The sequence below is a fragment of the Achroia grisella genome, unplaced genomic scaffold, assembly GCF_030625045.1.
Source record: "Achroia grisella isolate CSIRO2021 unplaced genomic scaffold, CSIRO_AGI_Agris_v1 utg544, whole genome shotgun sequence".
NCBI lineage: Eukaryota > Metazoa > Arthropoda > Insecta > Lepidoptera > Pyralidae > Achroia > Achroia grisella.
The window spans coordinates 1824196-1847703 of record NW_026712929.1 but is presented as its reverse complement, the minus strand read 5'-3'; the positions used below and the strand labels follow the sequence as shown (position 1 = coordinate 1847703).

The following is a 23508-nucleotide window of genomic DNA, read 5'->3' as shown; positions in this document are numbered from 1 at the left end:
TTTGGTTGTGTTACGTTGTACGTAACTGTGAAATATAACTCATACTACTAGTGTCATACAATAGAGAAGGGGCTTTTAATACATTATAATAATTTGATGCTCTTTCTTTATTATAAATACTTCTAATACAATTCATTATTATACCAACAAATTAACATTGCATCGAAGCATAAATCTTACTTCGCAGCCCGTCCACTGTGAATATGTTAGCGCCATCTAGCTAAGACACTTTGAAACGGCAATCTTGTAACTGATCGGAACAGTGATAGGTGGCGCTACATTTGTATACTATACCTTTTTATCTAACATGAAGGACAGTGCCAATGTTCTGAAATAAATAACCTAGTATAAAATAGTTTGCAAATTATTGTTTTTAATTATTACCAAATGACACAGTTTAATAATATTCAAATTCATGAAAATAAAGATGTATTAATTCCAACGATGATTCCGCGTGATACATCTCTAATAACTCCCATTATGAATCTATGGACATGGTTCAACCTTGAATACACGTAGGTGCGCTGAAATATTATCAATTGCAAAAATAAACAAGAATTATGGAAATATTTTAGAATTTAATTAATTTTAAATTATTGTAACTATTTTCTTTATAGATTTTGTATTAATTATCATTTAAAATATATCAAAAAATATTAATTACTTAACAAAAGGTTAGATTGCCGATTGCAAAATTTAAATTTAGCGCTGCAAAGTGAGAAGCGTGTGAAGTTCGCGTTGCGAATACTGGCCGAATTATGATGTGAAAGATATTCCGAAGGCCGTGAGTGAACACGGAAATCGAGATGTGATGTGTGTGTGGTCAAAAAGACAGTGCAAGGTAGGGGTCGGGTGGCGTTTGTGATGGCAAAATTTTTGCAAATGGTGAGTTAGGAAATATTGACTTGTTGTGTGTTACGGAATTAATTTTGATTTGTGCTAGTGAATAATTTGTGTGTTTACGAGAAATTTTTGGTGTTAATTGTTAATAAAATTCTCAGATTCTGTGATACGGGATCGGCAAATGGCGCTACGAATAGCCAAAGTTGACACAACTACGCGTTTAGAATACCGTTCATCGTTCCCTTGCCAATTTTTAAGCACGCGGCATGATCTGTGATAACAACAAATATTGGTGCATCTTCAAATTCTTGATATCTCGCGTGTGGACATAGCAACTGGGACATCCAGCTTGGCGATTATAACGGTGTCAGCATGTTGCGATTTTTTTGGCGAGCGGTACTACTTTTTTAAACTCGTTTATAGAGGCGGCTAGAGGTTTCCGCGTCCCGTAGGGTCGGTGGCCCCGCGCTGTGTCTTCTGGAGTTAAATTACATAATGTATGGGTCTTGTTTGGAGCATGCAACAAGTAGATATGTGTCGGCTAGCTAACTGTCAATGTTGGAGTACAGTAAGCTCGCTGCCCGCGGCTCGCGGCCCCCATTAATTCGAGCCGCTGATGTCACTTATCTCAACGCTCTCCTATCTAGGCCCTATGGCCGCCAATTTTTTTTTGCACATAATATCTTAATGTAAACTTGATAACCGCCGCACGCCTATAGTTACCGGCTGTTTATTAGTGATGCAACTTTATAGGTTGGTTGACAGAAATTCATATAAAGGGTACATTATTTAATTTTTACTGGGTATTACAAAGAATTTATTTTATTGAACCAATTAAAATTATTGTTGTGTACCTTTTTTGTAGGGTAATTATTATATATTTATTTAACACATGGCATTATTTGCAGCACGGTCACTGACAACACTGGCACCTACAATGGACCAGCAATTTTGTTTGCGCTGGAACAACCACCCGAACAACCTAACTGATGTGCTAGCAAGTCTATTACAAAGAGAGGCACTTTGTGATGTCACACTGGCCTGTGATGGGGAAACGGTCAAGGTACTTATATATTTCTATTTTACTTATCCTAGTTACATGTATTTTATTCTATATTTTGTATCTTAGATCTACCCCGGAATATTATTTTGGAACTGAAATGTAAGACTATCCAAAATTTTTTACTCTTAATGCATTACAATTGATAAGTATGAGTACTATTAGTTTGTTTAAAGAAATATATGTAAACATTAATATAATATTGCTGTCTAACCATGTGCAACTGTTTGTTATTTTATCACAACAAAATGCATTCAATAGTAAACAAACCTGAGTAATGCTGTAACCTCATTATGTGATATAACTCATTGTTGTATTCATTGATACAGATAAATAATATGAGATTTATATTTATTTCACAGTTCAGATAATGTTTTGTAATATTTTTTCTTTAGTGTGCATCTAGTGTACTTTGTCTGTACATTGATATTTTTTACAAATGATATTACTGCTATTTACTGTAAATTTCTAGTTCTGTACTACTATAAATGTACTTGTGTACACCCTTATTTTCTAAGTTGAATTCATTGAAATTAATCATTTTGTAATGATCATTGAATGAAGTTATAGTTAAATTTAGAGTTAGTACATTACAATGTTGATGGTTTTTTGACTATTAGATATATTTTTAAACTATTTATACTTAAATTTGCTGTTCACTACTAAAATTAATTGTTATATTAATCAGTACTAACACACATAACATACTTGTATGTGTGTATATAACTAATACCTTAGATAGTGTATCTGTACAAAAGTAAACATTTTAATTTAAAAATGTTAAAATACTCTATAAATGGAAATATAACTAGCCTGAATTCGCAGGTTTGGGCAGATATAATTTAAAGTCCAACTATTAGAAAGATCGCTATTTTGGTATATCCTGTACTTATTTATAACATTTATGATTAAATATTATTATTTTATTAAATTCAAAATGATAAAAATAAATAATCAGAAAATCAACTGGTTTTTATAATTGATTAATTATTGCATGTTTACTGTTCTGAAATAAATACTTAGAAACTTATGGTACAACTTAGTCAATCCATCTGTCACTGCTCTTTCATTACAGTAACATTACAGTAACATTTCAGACACTATTAAAGCTAATAAAATTGTAATAGTATTAGGCCAATTAATAAAACTGAGAAAATGCAGTTGGATTGAAATATTATTATTGGTATAATAATTCTCTATAACATAAGTAAAGACCAAGAAAAACTTTAAAAAATATCACAGCACCATTTCCAGAGATCATAAAGTGTTCCACATAGACCAAACTCTGGGAAAAAACTGCCCCTTATATTATACATTTTATTTTTTCTTCTATATTCTATAAAATGTTAAAAGTTAATACAAAAAATCATATTCACCAAATTCACACACTATTCTATTTGTATCTTAGCTCAAAACATGGATAGTGATACCTATTATATCCTAGAAATTAGTTTTTTAAATGTGCATTAGTACCTCATCTCTTGAAATAAATGAACTGCTTGCCTTAGAATAATTTTTTTTTTTTTTATTAAAATCATGTGTAGGTTTCTCTCACTCTCACCAATGACGTTTTAAGGTCGACTTAGTAGGCTATATTATATCGTAAAAATAAAACCTGAGAAGCATGAAGTTAGCGATGAATATGTAATATATAAGAATTCTGGATTACTGGAGTTAGGTTTTGGTAAGATGAGTAGTTAGGTACTATTCCTATGATAACAAAGTTGCGATAAACTGTTATTTCACTAGTGTGTTTAATAATATAATTTAAACCTACAAGTTATAATAAGTCAAGGTGGGTTGCATTTAGGATTCATATTGAATTATTTTTGTTAATTTCCTGTTGTTATTTTTAGTAACTTATACTGATGTTATAAAATATTCTATATCAGAAATAATATTATTAAGTGACTTTATCAAGTGGGAAGCAATTGTTAGAGTTTCGTCCGTGATAATGTCAAAAATTACTTAATCGATTGGCATGCTGTTTTTACTAATGTATTGTGGTAAACTTTAGTTAAAATTGAATGTTTTTTTTTTATTCCAATGGATTTACAACCAAAAAAGTTCCATACAATTATAATAATTAACAGAGTCGGAAATGCATTCTGTATTAACGTGTATATGAAATGTGCTATAATTTCGTAGCCAGTTGGCAGTCTTGTCTTGTAATTTTCATTAAATTTATGTTTTAAAAAAGTAGTAAAAACATATGTAAGAATTAAGGGCTTTAAGCAGATAAAACATAATAGCTTACCCAAATATAGAGTAATATCGACATTTCCATTTCTCTATATCAACCTTTCACGTTTAACTGTATCACTTAGACCGATAAATTGAAAAGAATTATGTGTTAATACATATGTACCAAATTTAATTCAAAATATCTCTGCTGTTAAACTTGCTTGAATAGCATATCTTTACCATTCACGTTAATTATTATTTATTTAAAAACAAATGTTATTAAAATGATCCCATATAAAACAAATGTATTAATTACTTTACTTCTAAAATAAAGTAAATGAATTTAAATATAGAAAAAGGTCACAAATTAAATTTAAATGTAATGATCCCGTGTGATAATAGTAAAGCAATAAATAATTTCTACAGTGCTACCATACTTCATGTCAATAACAATATTGAAAAAAATGTCCTTGACACGACAGGCATTGCAGTCACCATTTTATTACGACGATTACAACTTTATTATAACGTACGCCTACGAATATTATGAATATATTATGTTATTTTTAAGATGAGACTAGAATAATTCCTAATTTAAATTTAGTGGTTATAAGCAGTTTTTAATTATTTTTTGCTTACCTCCCATCTACCAATTTCAGAATATTGAACTCTACCAAAAAAAAGGATGTAGAAACTACAGTAGTCTTTTCAAATAATTTTACAGTGTAGATAATACTTATGATAGTTAACATGCCTAGTATCACTATAATAATAGTAATGTTATAATAATAATTATGTTCCCCTTTAGTTACCGGTTGATTGCCTCTTTGGCGTGTTAGCTCTTAGGGTAGAGCAGTCACTTAAGTTCTACTGCGGATATCCTTATTTCAGATTATATACGCAGCAAAACTATAAGTATAATCCTTTTTATACCACTGTGCTTTATATTGTACATATGATATTAAAACGTTAAAGTAACCAATCCGTGTCTGCCTTATGTATTCGCCTAAAATTGGCGATTCTGCTCGATACATTGACTCAACCCTTAACTATGTTCGAGAGTACCTAGTCATTACTTAACATCTGTTAATTAATACCTACTATATTGATAAGGAACAGTTGTTACGTGGTACGATTCAGATGATGCTCATGATTCAATGTTATTTAGAATTTTTAGTTTATTTCTAGTAAAAATTCTCATTATATAACATCAATTTCTGACAGATGTAATATATTTTCACTTTTGTATATATTAGTTGAAGTTAGTACAGATCTACTTAAATAATTGCCATATAAAGAATTTAAATCAGACTCGCTTTTTGCCTATTTTATGTACCCTTGTACGGAATCGGTCGATTATGACAAGTCAATACTCATCTCTTTATATTTTTAGCATAGTTACGTCTTTTTTTTTTTCGAGATATATGCATAATATTAGAATTTATAGATTAATATCGGTTTCCCGCGCTAATAGACCGCTATTGCTGTTTCTAAGACTTTCAAAAAATTCCATAGTCGATCCCTATTTCATATAAACTTAAAAAAAAAAATTTTGTAGAAAAATAATAATTTAAGGTGATTGTCCTTACTGTTCTCTAGAGCACTCCCTCAAGTCCATTTTATTTTCCTTCATCTCATTCCTTTCTTATTTTTTGTATATGTATCCATATCCAATAAACCAATTCAAATTATTACATTTATTAATCAAAAGAATCTGTACACCAATGTTAATCTCATATTACTTTTATTACAAATGAAGAAACTCCTTAAATCGCGATACATTGATTTAAAGTTGTATATATAAAACGTTTTGTGAGATTCGCAAAGATTCTATCTTATTTTGCAAGTTAATTTGGCTAAATTTAGAGGTAACGATTGGCGGCCCTTTTCTGTACCGTATAGAGTACAGTTTGAAATGTAAAGGTCAATAACACCGTCTGGCTAGTCACTTCCTTTATACCATTTAAATTCAAGAATTATGAAAGTTAAAGTTTTATGCTAATAAAATGCAATTTGTTTTGTAGGTTGAAAGGAGTCTGCAGAAGAGCTGCATGTTTTTTAACTTTCTAATTTTTAATGTCAGTAGTTTGACAGGTTTTAGGGTCTTTATTAGACTAGAGCGCCATACATACATAATGCTCTTCTATTGAGATTTAACAAACATGCTCTAGGATTTATATATAGCGCCACGTAATATGTGTACCTATGTATTCGAACATACATTATATTCACGAACATACATTATATTCACAGCATTTTCATGTAGAAAGGACGGATGAATTACTAATAAGTTGTATTTAAATTACAGTCACTAATCAATCCGGTTTCTTAACGCTATTCTAAATTAAAAATGTCGACGATAGTTTTTGTAAGAACAAATTCAAAATGTTATATATCTGATCTATTTCAGCGTTTTGAAAATGTAATAACTATACATTTTTGTTCCTTCAATTGTAGAGGAAATTTTAAGCATTGTAACGTATCAATAAATAAATAGTATTTCATGAAATAAAAATATATGTGTATTTAAATACCTATCTACTTACATAATGTCCGTCGGATAGTTTGTAATATACAAACATTTTTTCGATTTTATTCTTAACAATCCAATACGGCAAGAATATAAGGTTATAAATGGCATTAAGGTATTCGTCAAATATAAATGTTGGTACTGATATTAGTTTATAACCAGTTACTGTTAAGTGCAAGTGATGAAACATTTTATATACGTATATATATATAAACCGTTATGCAATAGTACTAACGAGTAACTGCATCGTGTACCTGTATACAGTTGTTCTATGCCAGTAGGTATTTCACACATATTGAAATTACTTCAAACAGCAGGTGGGACTGTATTTTTTATGTGTATTTTTGATGATTCTCTTTCTATTAGCCAACGTATACTTTCGAGTTAATGTATGCCCTACAATTTACTTTGGTGTCTCGTATCATTTAAACTTTTTTAAATTCATAATATTAAATTATAAACATAATATGCACACAAAATAATGTTCATGGTACCCTAAAATGAGCTATATTCCCTCTTGTTATTTATATATTTAAGTAAGAATACTCTAACTTGAATAAGTAGCAAATATATATAATAGATGCAAATAGTAAACATTCTGACGGTGAACCACATATACATAAAAAAATAAACCATAGGTGAATCCTACTTAAAAACAAAAAAATAAAGTGGAAGTGAAAGCCGTTTTAATATCATGGGCGACTAATGAAAGTTGAATTAGAATTTATAAAAAAAAGGTACATAATTATTCAAATTTATCAAATGTTTAGTAAAATCTATGTTGACTTATCGGCTTGCCATCTCCTTTTCATTAAATTTAAGATTGCAATTAACTTGAAATGCACATTTTTTTACCTCGTTAGTATTTTTGAAATACATTTTGAATAGGTACATTCTATCATTATATTACAACGATTAACGAAACATAGAAATTAAACATCACTATGTAAACCTTACTCAAATCCAATTTTGTGAAGAGTGCTACCTAATTTTAATAACAATGGCTTTGCTTAAATGGTCGTTAGACATTATTGCCATATAATGTTAGCATAATTGAGAAGACCTTCAAAAACAGTGTGGCAGGACATAATTTCTTTTGTTAAAATTAATGAAAAATATATTGGTATTATTTTAGGCACATCAGACAATACTCTCGGCGTGCTCCCCATATTTTGAAAGTATTTTCCTGCAAAACTCGCACCCACATCCAATTATATTCCTAAAAGATGTAAGATTTACGGAAATGAAGTCATTATTGGACTTCATGTATAAGGTGAGTTGTATAATGTTAAGTATAAAAAAATATTTGTTGTTGTATATTAGTTTAAAATTTGTCTTTCAAAATTTGTTTTATCTTTCAGGGGGAAGTAAATGTTGGCCAAAATATGCTACCGATGTTCCTAAAAACTGCTGAAAGTTTACAAGTTAGAGGGTTGACAGAGAATAATACATTGAATCCCAAGGTAACTATTCTATAATCTACATTACTTCTTTAAGTATTTTCATATGCAAAACCTATAACTAAATAATAATTTAAATATGTAGTAAAACTACTGGCCTTGTCTTGGAAATACGAAAGAAATTTTCTTTATTATTTCAATGAAATCAGTGGAAATCAGATTTATGTAATAACTTGAAAAAGTACTTATATTTGCAATACGATTTATATACGAAATAATGATTCATTTATACAGTTATGCATATCAACCATTGGAGTTTTATTTACATCTAAAAAATGAGTAAACAATGTGGGATACGGTAAATAATACAGTTCATCACACTACTTGCTCTAATATTCTTTTTCTTTTACTTATTCGCGTCAGTTGTACTATCGAATACCCTAACTAGTTTTTTTTTTTGCATTAAAATCCACAGTTGTATATTCTATGGCTTGTTGACCTTGTATTTTGGTGACGATCGCTCGATGACCCTGGGTTGTAACATTAAATCAATAGATAATATCACGCGAGAATTACAAAACTCTATTTAATTGTATTATTATGTGTAAATTACCTAAACCATTCTAATATTGAAACGCTGTCTTCGATACTTTTCTGTACAACACAAATTTTACTTAAGAAGATATTTTATTATATTTAAAATAAAACTTTATTCAATTATGTATTTGTCGTATTTACATATTCATTATAAAACATTTGGTTTATCAGAACGAAATTCTCGACAATACCTGTTGTTTAAATTTTGTAGAACCGACATATTGATAATTATACATATTGTATATACTTTAAAATATTGTATCCATTTTACTTTATATTTATCTGTCGTTAATTTGTAGATATTAAATACATTTATATAATTAGAATTAACGGATCTCATCTTAGCAAAATTTATATGTCATTATTTCAGTTTCAATAATAACTTTATAAAATACAAAAATTGAATGATTCCGAATAACACTATTTGCTATAAAAAAGTTGAAGAGAAAATTATGGAAAACATTTATCTAAATATATTCCTTTTTTGTATAACTAGGTATTTAATCATTTTTAAATATTACAATTCTCATTTAGAAGTTATAAAAAATTTTAATCAGTGAGGCTAATAATGCTAAGAACTTTGTTTCCTCCCGAAATTGTTGTAACAATCTTTTAGTCCAATTGTTCTTTATCTATATTTCTACTTTATCTTTGACCATAACACTATACTCTCGGTATTGTGATAATATGAATAGATAAAATGTAATAATATTATTTAAACATAATCCGTCAAACCACGGAAGTCAAGTAGTTCGAATGGATAGAATTATGGATTCAGCATTACAGTAAAACATGGACTGTGTAATATAATCAAATGATATCATTTTTTTAGATTCATATCCTGTCAATTAAATAAAAATCGCCGAATGAAATAAAAACTTATATATGAAAAAAGAATTACATTGTTGGCGCACTAAAGTATTAAAAAAAATGTTGATATGCATTCCAATTATAAATGTGATTTTAAATCGTATACTGCTAGTCGATATACAATATTGTAATAACTATTTGTCTGTCCTCGCGACACCAACCAGCCATAAATCATAATTCACCTGCACAACGTGATTGTATCAATAAACTATATTGTAGTTCTTTTTAGTCCACTTAAAAAGATGGACGACTTCATTCGTATTTTTTTTTGTGACTACTTTTGTACTCTGGCTTAGAGAATTCTGCATCGTTAGCAATGATTCTTTGTGCAAGCTATAATGATGGTTCTTCTATCTATATTAACGTTATTTACAAATTCATAGAACAAAGACGATATATTATTGTCTTAAGAATATTTACAAAAATATATTTTCATAGTCATACAGAATAATTAATGTAATAATCAACGTACAATGAATATGAACTCGTTTTGCTATGTACATGTAGGATAGCAGTGTTATCTATACTATGAAATTAAATTGATGTGTCTGTTTGTAATTTAAAATTAACAGCTTTTCAATAAATGCATATGAAAGTACATACTTTAAGAACAGTGTGTACTATTTACAGTACATACTGAATTAAATTAAAAAACAAAATATTTTGCCGAGACTTACACTCGTAGATAGCTAATGTTATAAGGAGTAATAAGATACTTTTCTTTAGAATTTTTATATATTTTAATAATAAAAAAATCCACGGCGTGTTACAGCTAGTTTTCTATAAAAATATATCTTAATAAGATATAACAGGATAAAGAAACAGTCCTAGAGACACGACGGAATGTCGCTATTTCAAATTGTTATTTATTGACGTCGAAGAGTTCTTAATAAAATATTGAAATATATAACTTATTTATATTTGAGCTAAATTTCTGTTAACACAGTTTTTATTTTGTAGCATAATTTTTTTGGATGTAGTGCTACTTCATTATTTTACTCTGAATATAATATTCAATGGCATATTGTCGGAGTACAGACAGAGGAGCGGTCGACGCCGTCGGTTAGTGCGGAGAACTTGTCGTCTCGGACCGAGTGCTTTGCAACGCCACCGGCCGCGCACTGCGCACCGCCCGCGGCACTCACGCCGCTATCGTCGGCTCCCTCGCACCCAGCGCATCCGCCGCACTCCTTGCCGCTCGAAAAGAGACGCAGAAAGAACTCCTCAGTCCCAAGAGAAGATGAATTATCTTACAGGCACTACGAGGTTTGTAAATACACTGAATTATGGTAAAAAAAACGCATTTTCTTCATCACTACGATTCAATACGCTAGACAGAACAAATTTGAAACACTGGCTCTCAATTTAGATAGATTTTAGTAAAATATGAATAATATATCCATAAACTAAATCATTGTTTATTTCACAGTTACTTCTTTGTAACGATTGCAACATTTCAGGAGCACTGACTGAAATGCCTTCTTTCTACTATATATAAAATTCTCATGTCACAATGTTAGTTACCATACTCCTTCGTAACGGCTTCGCCGATTTTTATGAAATTTTATATGCTATATGTTATATATATATATATATATGCCAATCACATACTATCTATTTTTCATACCCCTAAGTGGATAAGGTTGTCCACGCCTAACATTTTTTACTAGCGATTTTAATTAATATGGCCAAACAACGTTTGCCGGGACGGCTAGTTATCATATGAATAATAACCTCTGAGGGGTATGTCGCAGGGACATCTAAAGTCGGTAAAGGGCGGATCAACTGGATCGGGATCGGAGCCTTCGACGCCGCCGCCGGCGCACACGCCGCAGCGCCTGACGCCGCGGTCGCCCGCGCACGCGCCGCTCGTGAAGCAGGAGCCCGAGTCCCCGTACGCGGCTCCCGCGCCCCCCGCGCCGCCCGCGCCCCCCGCCGGCCCCCTCGCGTCTCTGCACCACCAGCACCACCCCGCACCGCACTATGACCAGACGCATCTCACGGTCAGTGCCCGCTATACCGCTCCTGTTTTCATTCGATTGTTCATAACTTCCTATTACTGTTTGGGATTAATACATGTATGCTAATAGAAAATTTTATTGAAGCAGTCGTATATACAGGCACAAACATGTATTATTTAAATTATTATAACGCTCGTTGTGTAAGGCATGTAGAAAAGTAAATTTGAAGAAAATATGGCGTAATATCTATTTCGTTTATTTATTACATATATTTTGACATTAATTACACTATAAGAAATAATAGTAATTTTCGACTACTTTTCCAGAGCAGTATAGGATTTATTAGGATTGTTTACCCTTCCTAAAATTCTAAAATAAGGTAGAGCAGACCGCCATTTCTTCATTTGCTGTATTTGAACTTATCTCCCAAAATGTTTGTCGACAGACAGGAAGGAATGGATCTGCCTCAATAAAATAATTGGATACATTTTATTCAAAATTTAAAAAAATAAAGCAGATCCTTTCCTTATCTGTTGGCAGACCTCGGATCAGCAAGAAGTTACCGAGATGGAAGAAAACTTAAACGAAATTGAACCATCTTCGTTGGATCCCAGCGCCGTATGGCCAAATAACTCCATGCTCGCCATGTCTTAAAAAAAAGAAATTACTCCCCGTGTGAGCAATACTGGACGATTTCGGTCCAGTTGGCAAACGCTCTATCCTTGGTTGCAGTATGACAAATTAAAAAATATTATGTACTGCACGTATTATAGAAAATGGTCGCATGAGCTTACTATTAATAGAACTTCCTTCATAGAAGGCAATGCTAATTTTAGGTTAGAGATAGTAAATCACCATGATAAATGTACAGCTCACATGTTTTATCATAATCATGAACATACAGTCTTAAAAAATGCTATTCTGTAATGAAACACCATGTGATAATAATTTAGCCAAGACTGTGTAAAATATATATCGACAGTTTCTATTTAGTCACTACAGAGATATTATAATCATACAACTAATTTATAAATATATAAATAACGAAATACAAGTAATAAATTAAGTTTGATTTATGCAGTTTTTATTTTATTCAGTATTAGTACAAAAATGTTTATACTAATTTAATTCGAGATACAAAGGTAGGTTAGTCCCACTTCCACGCAATAACCTTATACCGCAGCTTCTTCTGTTCTTTTAAAATAATTATTTATTATTCATATTTTCGCCAAAATACCACAAAATATTTTCTTAAAGAACTTCTTTACCCATTTAGCCTCTCTATCAGCCTCGTAGAGCAACTATTTTTTTTGCCGTGTCAGGCAGTAAGTAGCATATCGCTATTATACAGATTATTTAATTTCAAGGTTCGTCTTCGGCTTTTGTATTATGGCTTTATATTCATTAATTGTATTCTGTAGTATTTATGGTAACTGTATGTAGTTGTTTTAGACCTTATTTACTTGACTAATAGTCCGTTTTCTGTATTCTTTTTTGGTGTACATTTGATGTACTAAATAAAGGTACAATTTAAAGTTTCATTAAAATTAGCTATTTATACTTTTTTTAACCAAAATTTTCGTTTATGCAACCACCAATTTGCACTAGATACTGTTTTATCATAAGATTGATTTATATTAAATTTTCTACAAAGAAAACGTGATTGAATTTGTCAGGCTAACATGTTTGTATATGTTGAAAGCTTGCAATATCTAATTAGGTTTCAAATCGACAGTAGTTTATACGCTTTAAATAAAGAATTAAATATATTTTTTATTTTTCTTTATAAAAATATGTCCTTCACTTAGTTAGGTACTAAGTACTTATTTTTAGAATAGAATAGAATAGAAAATCATTTATTCAAATAAACTTACACTGAAGCACTTTTGAATAGTCATTACATTTTTTTTTAATCTACCGCTCGTTCGGAAAGCTGTCTCATCACAAGAAGAACGATCAAGAAACTTGCGTGTTGCTCTTTTAAATAATTTTATTATTACTTTACATTTTTAAGTTTAAGTGTGTGAATACAAACCACCAATTAGCACTAATTCAATTAAATACTCAAAAAGAAAAAATATTGAATACATAACCAACTGGTTAAACAATTAATAAGAGGAAATCAGTCATAGTGATTAGAGCAGACCAGTCCCTACAAGCAGCACCCGTTCACGAGTATGACGGATGAGCCAGCCATCACTGCGCTCGACCATATTTTAGGGAGCCCGGCGCACCACGCCGCCACAAGTCTTTACATTTTAGTGAGCATGACTACTCAAAACACCAGACCACGTCAAAGCTACTCACAATTTTATTTAAATCATCTTACAGTAAAATTTTCTTTTTATGTATACTTAATATTCGCTATTAAAAATGTATGAAAATCCTTTTATTTAATTAATGTGTATATTGAAATTAAAATCAATTCCCTTCTAAGCATTATTATTCTATTTTCAGGGTATTGGAGTAAGCGAGATGGCATCCATGCTGAACCAACATCCCCTCGGTAACGACTGCAATGAAAGCGAGCCTATGTTACAACCTCATCCCGATCAGACTGATACTATTGATGGTGAGTTAATTTTGCCCCTTCTCGACGACTACAAATAAAAAATGGTTAGGTATTTCTCTAATGCCTAAGTGTACTTTGTAACGCGTCAAGGCCTAAAATTGAATTACAAATTAAGAATGAATTTACATTACAGACATACTAGTATTCCTTGATTGTGTAATTTTGTAGTCGTCGAAATTATTTCGCAATTCTGTTTTGTATGAAACCTCCTTGCCATGTTAAAATACTGCTTTGCATACCAATGCCAAATATAGATTTTACATTGTCTCGTATAACTTAAAATTCTGACATAATTCTATACATCGACTTTTGAGACTAGCAGAGTTTTTTTTTTAACTTTAATGAATAAATACATCGGTTATTTAAAGGAATTGAGATGTTAACATGGAAACTAAAATATAAAAAAAATACGTTTCTAATTTGCCGACCACATTGATAATCTACTTCAAACTAAATTCTTTTTTATTTCAATTTATTTACTGTTATGTTGATTTTAATTTAAAGGATGTAAATTATAATAAAATTTTCTCTGGAATAACTTAGTGAAACTAAGCAATGTTAACTTGTATATATAAAAATACAGAGTAGACATTAAGCTGTTTTAAGTGAATATATTCTGATAAGTACAATTAATCGAATAATTTAATAATTAATAGTAGAGTTTTATATTGGAACTGGAATGGCCAGCAACCTTATTATTTACCTGATGGGAAGTGGTAACACTCAGGTATATGTATACACCGGTTGCCGGTGCTTCATATACATATCAGGTATATGAAGCACTTAATGATGGTCTTACATAGCGTACGGCCATTCTTGCTTACTAAGGCTTGCTTTCTTAAAAAACTCGAAATCCGAATAAATTACAACCTTAATATATATTCCTAATTCCTTATAATAATCGACAAGATAATGAATATAGTAGTAAATCATCTAAATTGTACATAAATTAATATAAATAGTTATGGACATTATTCATATAGCAGTATGCTACGCTATATTTTTTGCACGATAAAACACCCTAATGCATGTATTGATTAATGCCACTCTCTCTGTAGTTTTGTGACGACGCTTTATTTCTTTTGCTTGTAGTAGAAATTTTGTTCAACTTATTTTATAAATGAAGAAATCGGTGTCATGTGGTCTAATAACAATGATTTGGCGCCCCTGAGGGACATAGGTCGTAAAATTCATAATACAGTTGCTTCGTGGTAGTTTATAAATTAAATATTATGTTAATGATTCTTTGGAAATAGTTATTAGAAATGTATTTATAAATACTTTGAAGATTACAACTGAACAATAAGATTGCATGAAAAAAGGAAAAGAGAATGGAATGGTTTTTGAAATATGAATTAAGTGTGCGAAAATTAAATAATACTGATATTATATAAAAAAAGGTGTGTAACTAAAACAGAAGGACCCATATATCTTCCTGTTTTAGTTATGTTTTATTTAAAGGCAGCATGGCAATCAATAACTGACTTGTATCAAGAATTACACATATCTTACAGGTGAGCACTATGGCGATGACGAAAACGCTAAACCACAGGAATTGCTCAAGCATAGTTTAGTAAATATCGATAACATAGTAAAATCATTTAAAGTAGCCTTAAATCAGAAACCATACAATATTCCCGAATCATGTAATATATGCGGAAAACTCGTCAACAATCTAAAAAAGCATATGAAGTCACATAATCCAGAACAACACAAATGTCCTTTATGTCCAATTATATTGACACGTGCAGATAATTTGAAAAGACATTTACGAATGAAACATTGTTCAGTTTTAAGGTCCAATAATTTATCAAATATACAAACCAAATGTTAACTCTGTTGTATTTTAGTAATATTAATTTTAATAAAGTACAAAATGTTAGAATAGTGTATAGGAGGGTTGAACCTATCAAAAAGTGCATTGAAATCGCATGAGTATTCTTCTTCATAATTCATTTCGATATTAATAATAGCTGTACAGAGCAGTAATCGCTAATGTAAATAGTGTAATTGAATACTATACTTAACTAAATAATAAATAGTAAACACTCATAAGCTTTCTAACAATACTAGAATTAACTAACATTCTGCAAAAATATTCTAACACAAGTGCGCTTATTTATTGGTTCTAACAATTATCCATCATGTACAATTAGAATTAAGGTGTGGTGTGTTTAATTTTGTTTAATTTACATTATGTTCTAATAAATACTCATAATAAAGTAAAAGCGAAGATTTATTACTGGTAATGCAAACAATGTGTTGATTTCTAGTTCACAGTATGTATACTATTGTATTATTATCATTAGATTTTCGCTTTTATTAGATCTAGTGATATTGTGAATTTTGTATGTACTATTTATGTACAATTATAAAAGGAGCTCAATGCTCAAATTGTTGAAAATGTATTCATTATTTTCAATATTTGTATAGTGGATACCAACAAATGTGCTGTGAGAAGTTAGATAAATCATTTATAAGCATACAACAGTTATGTAATGAAATGCGATTTCGTAATATGTATGTATAAGCGGATTATTAGTAAGTCTATTATTTGCAACTTTTTATCAATTAAGAACATCATTTTCCTCCATCATACTTCATTGAAGATGTACACTAGCATTCACATTTTATTCCAACAAAAATGAATATCAATTATGAGATTTTTTTAAGACACCAAGACCAAACCTGGCGCAAAGATTCATCAAAATCCGTTCATTCTAAGGCCTATATTTAAATATAGGCCTAAAAATATTACCAAGAGCTCACCGAAAAAATATTGTGAAAGAAATCCTCAAACATCCTGTAGAATTGATAATTAATTAGACAATTCTATACGAAACACGTAACGTATACTTTAAAAAATATAGTAGTCATAGTCACACTTAAAACATGTAAGTCAATTGAATTAACCCATCGTCAAAATTCTATTAATAATATTTTTTTATCGACTTGGAAAGATTTATGCCTATTATAATGCTGTTGATATCTAAAGTAAAATAACATAACACTATTTTTAATACATAACAATATTTTTTATCGTAAGTATAGAAGGCACAACTTTCTTAATGATCACGCGATGTGTTCTCATGGCGTTAAGAGTGTGGTCATGGAGCCTGGTCCTAAATTATGTTTTATATATCTATTGTAACAGATTAAAATCTATATGTTTGCGATTATCTATGAACCGTTTGAGGGTTGTAGATCCAAAGTACATTCTACGTTTCCTTGCACACATAACTATTAAATAGCAGATTGTATATAATCAGTTTCACATGAGAATTGTTAGTTATATCGTTACATAATGAAGGCCCTGGAGCGCATGCGCGTGCACGTCGTCGCCTGCATTCAAATCACACCCCATCTCACAGGATCTATGCACAAACATTACAAACTATAGTCTATTATGAATTTAATATTCTAAATGATCGTTGATGATGATACTGCAATGTCGCAATTGAATTTAAACACAATAATTACTATTATAAACACTTGAATATATTTTTAGTACTATTTTACCACTTTTAGGTTCTCTAGAAAACTCTGCCTTTTTTCACATGACATTATAAATTGATGTGTCATATTCTTATTGTTAGAATTATTAAATTAATGGACATATTGTCTGAATCCCTTTTATATACATACATATTAATATAAAAATCTCATCTGTTAACATGCTTATAAATTGATTTTATATTTTTTATCCTAATGATGTACTAGTTGCTAACATTTTGATCTCCTATCGTTCCTTGTAGATGTAATAACCAGACACTACACGTGTCAAGAACTGATTTTACTTGTATACTTACTTTAGGATCACTTTATATTTAATTTTTTTTTTCTTTAATTAATTCACGAACAATTTGTATTTTAATCTAATCGTTACGGTGTGTTTGTTGCAAATATATTCCTTTATTTATACCACTTTTCTTTTCATTTCATCCTCTGTTAATGCTTTCTTTATGTACAGCAGACCTATATCTCTCTCTATAAACAGCCTTCTGTATACAGGCCTTGGTGACAGTACATTAACAACGTCATACGTAAATAACAAACACCATTTCTTCAACATCATTGATTCATTTCTGCATGAATCTACCATTATTAAATATTCTATATTTGGTTAATAATGATTTCAAAGTTGTGTTTTTTAATTAAATTTTTATATTTCTTATCTCATGCTTTTTTATATAGTGCTAGGTGGAGCATATAGTACAGCGTTTAACAGTTATTACGAAAGCTTTCTATAGTGCTAAATTGACCATTAGGTTATATTATTTCAAAATGATTTTGTAAATTAAATATATATAATAATATAAATAAATAATTGATTTAATTAAAATACATTACAAAATCGTAGTTTGCAATGAATGCTGCAGAACCAACAATTAAATATGAGTTAATAAATACTACTATCAAACAATATTAAGCCAATCGCATCACTAAAAACTGCATAAAATATTTTTAATAGACAGTAAAACAAATTGTCATAAATGAAATTTTCGCTCTCTCTGAGGAAATAGAAACTACGTGTTGATGCAGTTTTTTTGTTGCCGCGGTATGCAGTTGGAACTGCGGCATTGAGGCATATGACGAAGAGTAGGGAGAGGATGTGTGTGGGTGTGGTGGGAGTGACCGCTCGCTGGTTGCAGGCTCGAAGGGCTGGCACATGCGGCTGACGTTCGAGCGGGTGGCGGGTGCGCTGAACCTGCACCGCTGCAAGCTGTGCGGCAAGGTGGTGACTCACATCCGTAACCACTATCACGTGCATTTCCCCGGGCGGTTCGAGTGTCCGCTGTGCCGCGCCACCTACACGCGCTCGGACAACCTGCGCACGCACTGCAAGTTCAAGCACCCCGCGTACAACCCCGACACGCGCAAGTTCGAGCCGCCGCCCGCGCCCGCACCCGCGCCGCCGCACGCGCCGCTCTTCGCCAACCACCTGGACGCGGGCTTCGACTGATTGTCCATGTACTGGCTCGGCCTCGACGCTCTGTGAGCGCCCGCCTCCTGCCAGCTCAGACTCTCCTTGTTGATGTGTCAAAATTTTAACAGACCGTCTCGCGTCGTTGTCGCTTCCTACTTAGGATTAAGCTGAAGTGCTATTACTTAAACGGGCCTTTCTTAAGTAACCCGCGAGTGTCGGGTGACTCGTTTAGTATTGTCTCGGTTGTGCGTTTGACTTGCCCGAGTGTGACTTTGTATAAGATTCCATGTCAGGAATGTAACTATTATGTCGATGTTACTGAATTAATGACTCGAAACGTATATAAACTAGGTAAGCAAATTTTCTTCTATACCAATTGCTATACGGGAACGGGCAAAAGCAATAATATGATGTTAATTTTATTACCATATTATTTTTTATATTATATCGATAGAAATCTTAAGCTATTTAAGAATATACATTATTATTGAGTAGCGGTGCGACCGCGAAGTGATGCTGGCTATTAACCGTGGCCCCAGTAAGGGCTCACACTTTCTTGTTATATTTATTCGTTAGATAGGAAATTATGAGTTTCCTGTAGCCAATTGTATTTATGTTATTACATCGTACGGGTGGTGCAGAGAACGACATCCAACGGAAGGATCCATAGGACTGGGAAGAGATTGTGATCTGTCGTTGGTCAACGACATATAAATAATGACTGAATCTCAGTGTAGATGCATTTGTAACTCCATGAGGCCTTTGCAAGATGGATAATTTATAAGGATATGTGATGTATTAAAGGATAGCGCCTAAGGAAACATACGAAAAGATTTTTATACTAGACTAGTTGATCTATTTACGGAGATTGTTTTTTTATACTTAGATATATTCTATGTCTGATTTAATATACTTTTATATTTATATAATATGATTTATTAGTGTTGTTTGTTTTTATTGATTCAGCATATTATAATAACAATGATTTCGTTTATATTCAGTTGACGTTTAGACACTTTAGAATTGTCAAATGAGATGAGATGTTAACATGTTTTATTATTTTATCGTTGGTAGGTGTTTAGTTATCTTAAATGGCGGAGTGGCGACCGCGATCTCGCTCCCGCCCTCGTGTGATCGGTGCTTGGGGTCAAAGACCTCTTTCAATTACTATAAGATAGTATGAAACGTTTCGTGGTTGCGCATTTAGTAACTAATATTGGCATTCTACGATTGGGACTAACCTAGCGTTTATGTATGTATTTTTCAATTAAGATTTAAGATTGTTACATTTTTAGCTAAACACTTAGAGTGGTACGGTAACTGAAATGTGATAAAATGGAATGGTGCTAGAACCAAGAGTGTTAACACGCTACGATTCGACTCCTATTATAATATTATTAATGTGTTAATGATTAGTTACTTTGCATTAATTAATATAAGGCATCTAGCATCCAATTGAGGTCGCATCTGTCTGGTCAACGGGTAAAATAACACATGGTCTTAGAGATTACAGTATCACTCGAGATTTTACCTTATTTTATTCAGATATTTATAAATTTGCTAATAAATCAATATAAAGACCTGTTTCAAATCAGTTCATAAACTACCAAAAATGTTTAAAGTTTATTAATATTGTTAAGAAATTACCGCATCCAAATAACAAATCCACGGTCATTTTCCACAAATGCATTGTGGTATTAGTACTATTTAGTAGCTGTGAACATGCAATTACACGTGTGCAATTTTTTTTAAATAGTCATAACTCATAGATAGATTTTACAATTGTCTATTAAATTTAGGGGCCCACTAAAATCTTAGGCTCTTAACTCCTACATATGTAGTCACACACTTAAATATCGCCAAACACTTCTACTTTTTACACGTGATTTTAAAGAATACATATGAAAGATTGTATGGACTAATGTATAACCGATCCTACAGTGGGCGCTTATTATTTGATAGCATTTCATACTCAGTGCAATATTACTAGTTATTTAATTACGTAACCAAACTAAAGCATATGTTAAAAGTATATAATTAATGTCTTCGAAGAAAGTAATTACCTATTTGTATTTACATAAGTGAATCCTCATTTCTATTTCTATCTAGTGAAACAGTTTGGGTTACGGTGATGTACAGGTTTTATAGCTGGTAATATTAAGATTTAGCTTGTTTACCTCTGCCAATCGTAATAGTTTGTACTATTTAATAATTTATTATCGCGCAAGTTAAAGTCTATTGTTGATGAATAGATCATAGCTATCCGGTACGGGCGTGATAGCCCAGTGAGAGTGGTTGATCGGTGATCTCCCAGTAGCGCGCTCGGCAGATTGCCGCTAGCGTCGTACGCTTCATCTAATCATGAATGCATTTTTATATTACTATCACTCAAGACCAATTTTGAATATCAAATTTGCTATAGCAAATTGATTGATTAGTAACATAGAATATTATTTTAGATATTTTAGGTTAGGATACTTGATAGTGTCTGGCCAGAATATTTTGGAGTATCACATCGTTTGGCTCAGAAAATATCTACTTTGATCTCTTTTCGGCTTTCAGAAAGTATGCCACTTAAATATATAATTGTATGATGACCACGTAATTGGACTTAATGAAAGCTAACTTTATGCCATATGGAATTTATACATAAGGTTAACGAATTACTAAATTTAGTCTTATGAAATTGAGGTCTTGTGGACCTAGTCACTTATTTGGCCAATCTATTGAATATTCCAATTTATTGTATATTAAAATTTACATTTGATATCACAAAGGATGTGATATTTTCATTTGAATTCAATGGAGTGCAGGATGAGCTATATAGTTATTTTCAGGATAGCAATGGTCTAGTTATGTTTATTTTGTTTCTTCTTTATACATTAGCAAATTTGTTATAGTGTCGTATCACAATAGAGTAATACTAATAGGAAGGGGGTGTCAAATCGTGTACCTAACAGCTGACTGTAAACTTGTTATATTATTACATAAAATTTTATGAACTATTTGTTGTTTATGAATATTTTGTTTAATTTCTTGGTTTGATGCCTCCGTTTAAAGTTTAATTTAAATAATTTCGTTTTATGCAAGCAGTTAATGCAATTTTTTTTTTCACATTGTTTGATGTTATGTAATGCAATCTTAACATGTTGCAAACTCCTGCATTTATCTGTTGTATTTATTACTAATTTTTACATTAAATTGTGGTATGTTACAATCCGTGTAGTTTCAGTTGTGCGTGTCACACGTCCCGCACCCATGCAAATTGAGTTGCGTACGAACTAGTCCTGATGCGCACGCGTTGCTGTTATCATCCAATAAAAGCTTCTCAGTTCCCTTTACATAGAGATAATATAATTTCTTTATTTTCAATATTCAGGTTCGATTCCTGATCTAAATAATCGTGAAACGATAGAACTTGTTTTTAAATCGTGCATGTGAAAAGCGTGGCGAATGCATACGAGATAGATTACGGAAAGCGTAGAGGTACGTAGGCGTGGTGTGACGGCGCTGGCGGGTTGTTGGTTGCAGAGCGAGCGCAGCCAGCGTCAGCGCAGTTTTCCTACCACAGCACATTCGTGGCGGCGGCGGGCAGCGCTGCGCTGTGGCGCTGCACACGTTGCGGCAAGGAGGTGACCAACCGCTGGCACCACTTCCACTCGCACACGGCGCAGCGCTCGCCCTGCCCCTACTGCCCGGCCACCTACAGCCGCGTGGACACCCTGCGCTCGCATCTGCGACACAAGCACGCCGCGCTGGTACTGCCTAAACATTAAGCTGGCGTCCTCACCACCACGGGCGACACTCGACCCCTACCTTGCTACTGAACACGACCATGTACGGATTGTGCGTAATGATGTCTATATTCATGTTACGTATACATTGTTTTATCGTTATATTGACGTGTATTTCGCATTTAAACTTCGATAAGTAGTTATTATAATATTTTATCGCACGTTTTCGTGCTTAGGTATTTATTATTCTTTGTTGGTAAGTACGACTATTAATGTGTGTATCGACTTAACTATCTTTTAAATAACAGGGTAAATTGAATTATAGGCTTCGCCTATAGATTATATGGAGATATATAAATCTTCTGTGAGTGTTAAATCCTTTAGAATTTACTTACTATTATGCTTTTAAATTGTAATCTGAAATTTATGATTTTATACTTCTAAATGCTACCACAGGTATAATAAATTGTTTATGTAAATTATAATGTTAAGTATAAATTTCATAATTGTTCTAAATAATTAGAAAAGTCACGAAAAGCGTATATATTTGCTCCCAAATATACCTATAAAATAAAATGTTTTCTAAAACTGCTCAAATGGATTATGTATATGGTTATATTTGCTCGATTGTACATAATTAAGAGAATGCGAGGATAAAGACTGAACTGGCAACAACTTGTGATTGATGTTAACTAAGGAGACGTGGTCTGAATGTAAATAACTGTAATTAAAACTTTAGATAGGGATAATCTTGGGACTTGAAAAAACGTGTTCAATAGTAGAATGAAACACGTTCTATATTAATATAGTAATCATTTTATCAACATATG

The 23508-nt window shown here is 31.8% G+C and overlaps 1 protein-coding gene across 5 annotated transcripts; it reads left to right on the top strand.

The window, feature by feature from the left end:
* The first annotated feature begins 773 nt into the window (after positions 1 to 773).
* On the top strand, positions 774 to 22569 carry LOC131847910 (sex determination protein fruitless). Of its 5 annotated transcripts, none has more exons than XM_059197617.1 (8): positions 774 to 885; positions 1752 to 1906; positions 7753 to 7890; positions 7979 to 8080; positions 10523 to 10750; positions 11239 to 11487; positions 13903 to 14017; positions 15532 to 18019. In XM_059197617.1, the coding sequence occupies exons 2-8, from the start codon at positions 1781 to 1783 to the stop codon at positions 15849 to 15851; spliced, it is 1278 nt and encodes a 425-aa protein (XP_059053600.1). In that variant the 5' UTR covers positions 774 to 885; positions 1752 to 1780; the 3' UTR covers positions 15852 to 18019. The 5 variants fall into 5 exon arrangements, with proteins under 5 accessions (XP_059053600.1, XP_059053604.1, XP_059053603.1 ...); XM_059197618.1 differs by lacking the exon at positions 774 to 885 and adding an exon at positions 910 to 1239 and having other exon boundaries at positions 15532 to 18020; XM_059197619.1 differs by lacking the exon at positions 774 to 885 and adding an exon at positions 1256 to 1340 and having other exon boundaries at positions 15532 to 18020.
* Positions 22570 to 23508: the final 939 nt, after the last annotated feature.

Excerpts from the sequence above, each read along its gene's own strand:
- LOC131847910 (XM_059197618.1), top strand. The coding sequence starts at position 1,781 with ATGGACCAGCAATTTTGTTTGCGCTGGAACAACCACCCGAACAACCTA. Across the intron at positions 1,907-7,752 it reads GTGATGGGGAAACGGTCAAG|GCACATCAGACAATACTCTC; the intron begins GTACTTATATAT and ends GTATTATTTTAG. Across the intron at positions 14,018-15,531 it reads TCAGACTGATACTATTGATG|GTGAGCACTATGGCGATGAC; the intron begins GTGAGTTAATTT and ends CATATCTTACAG.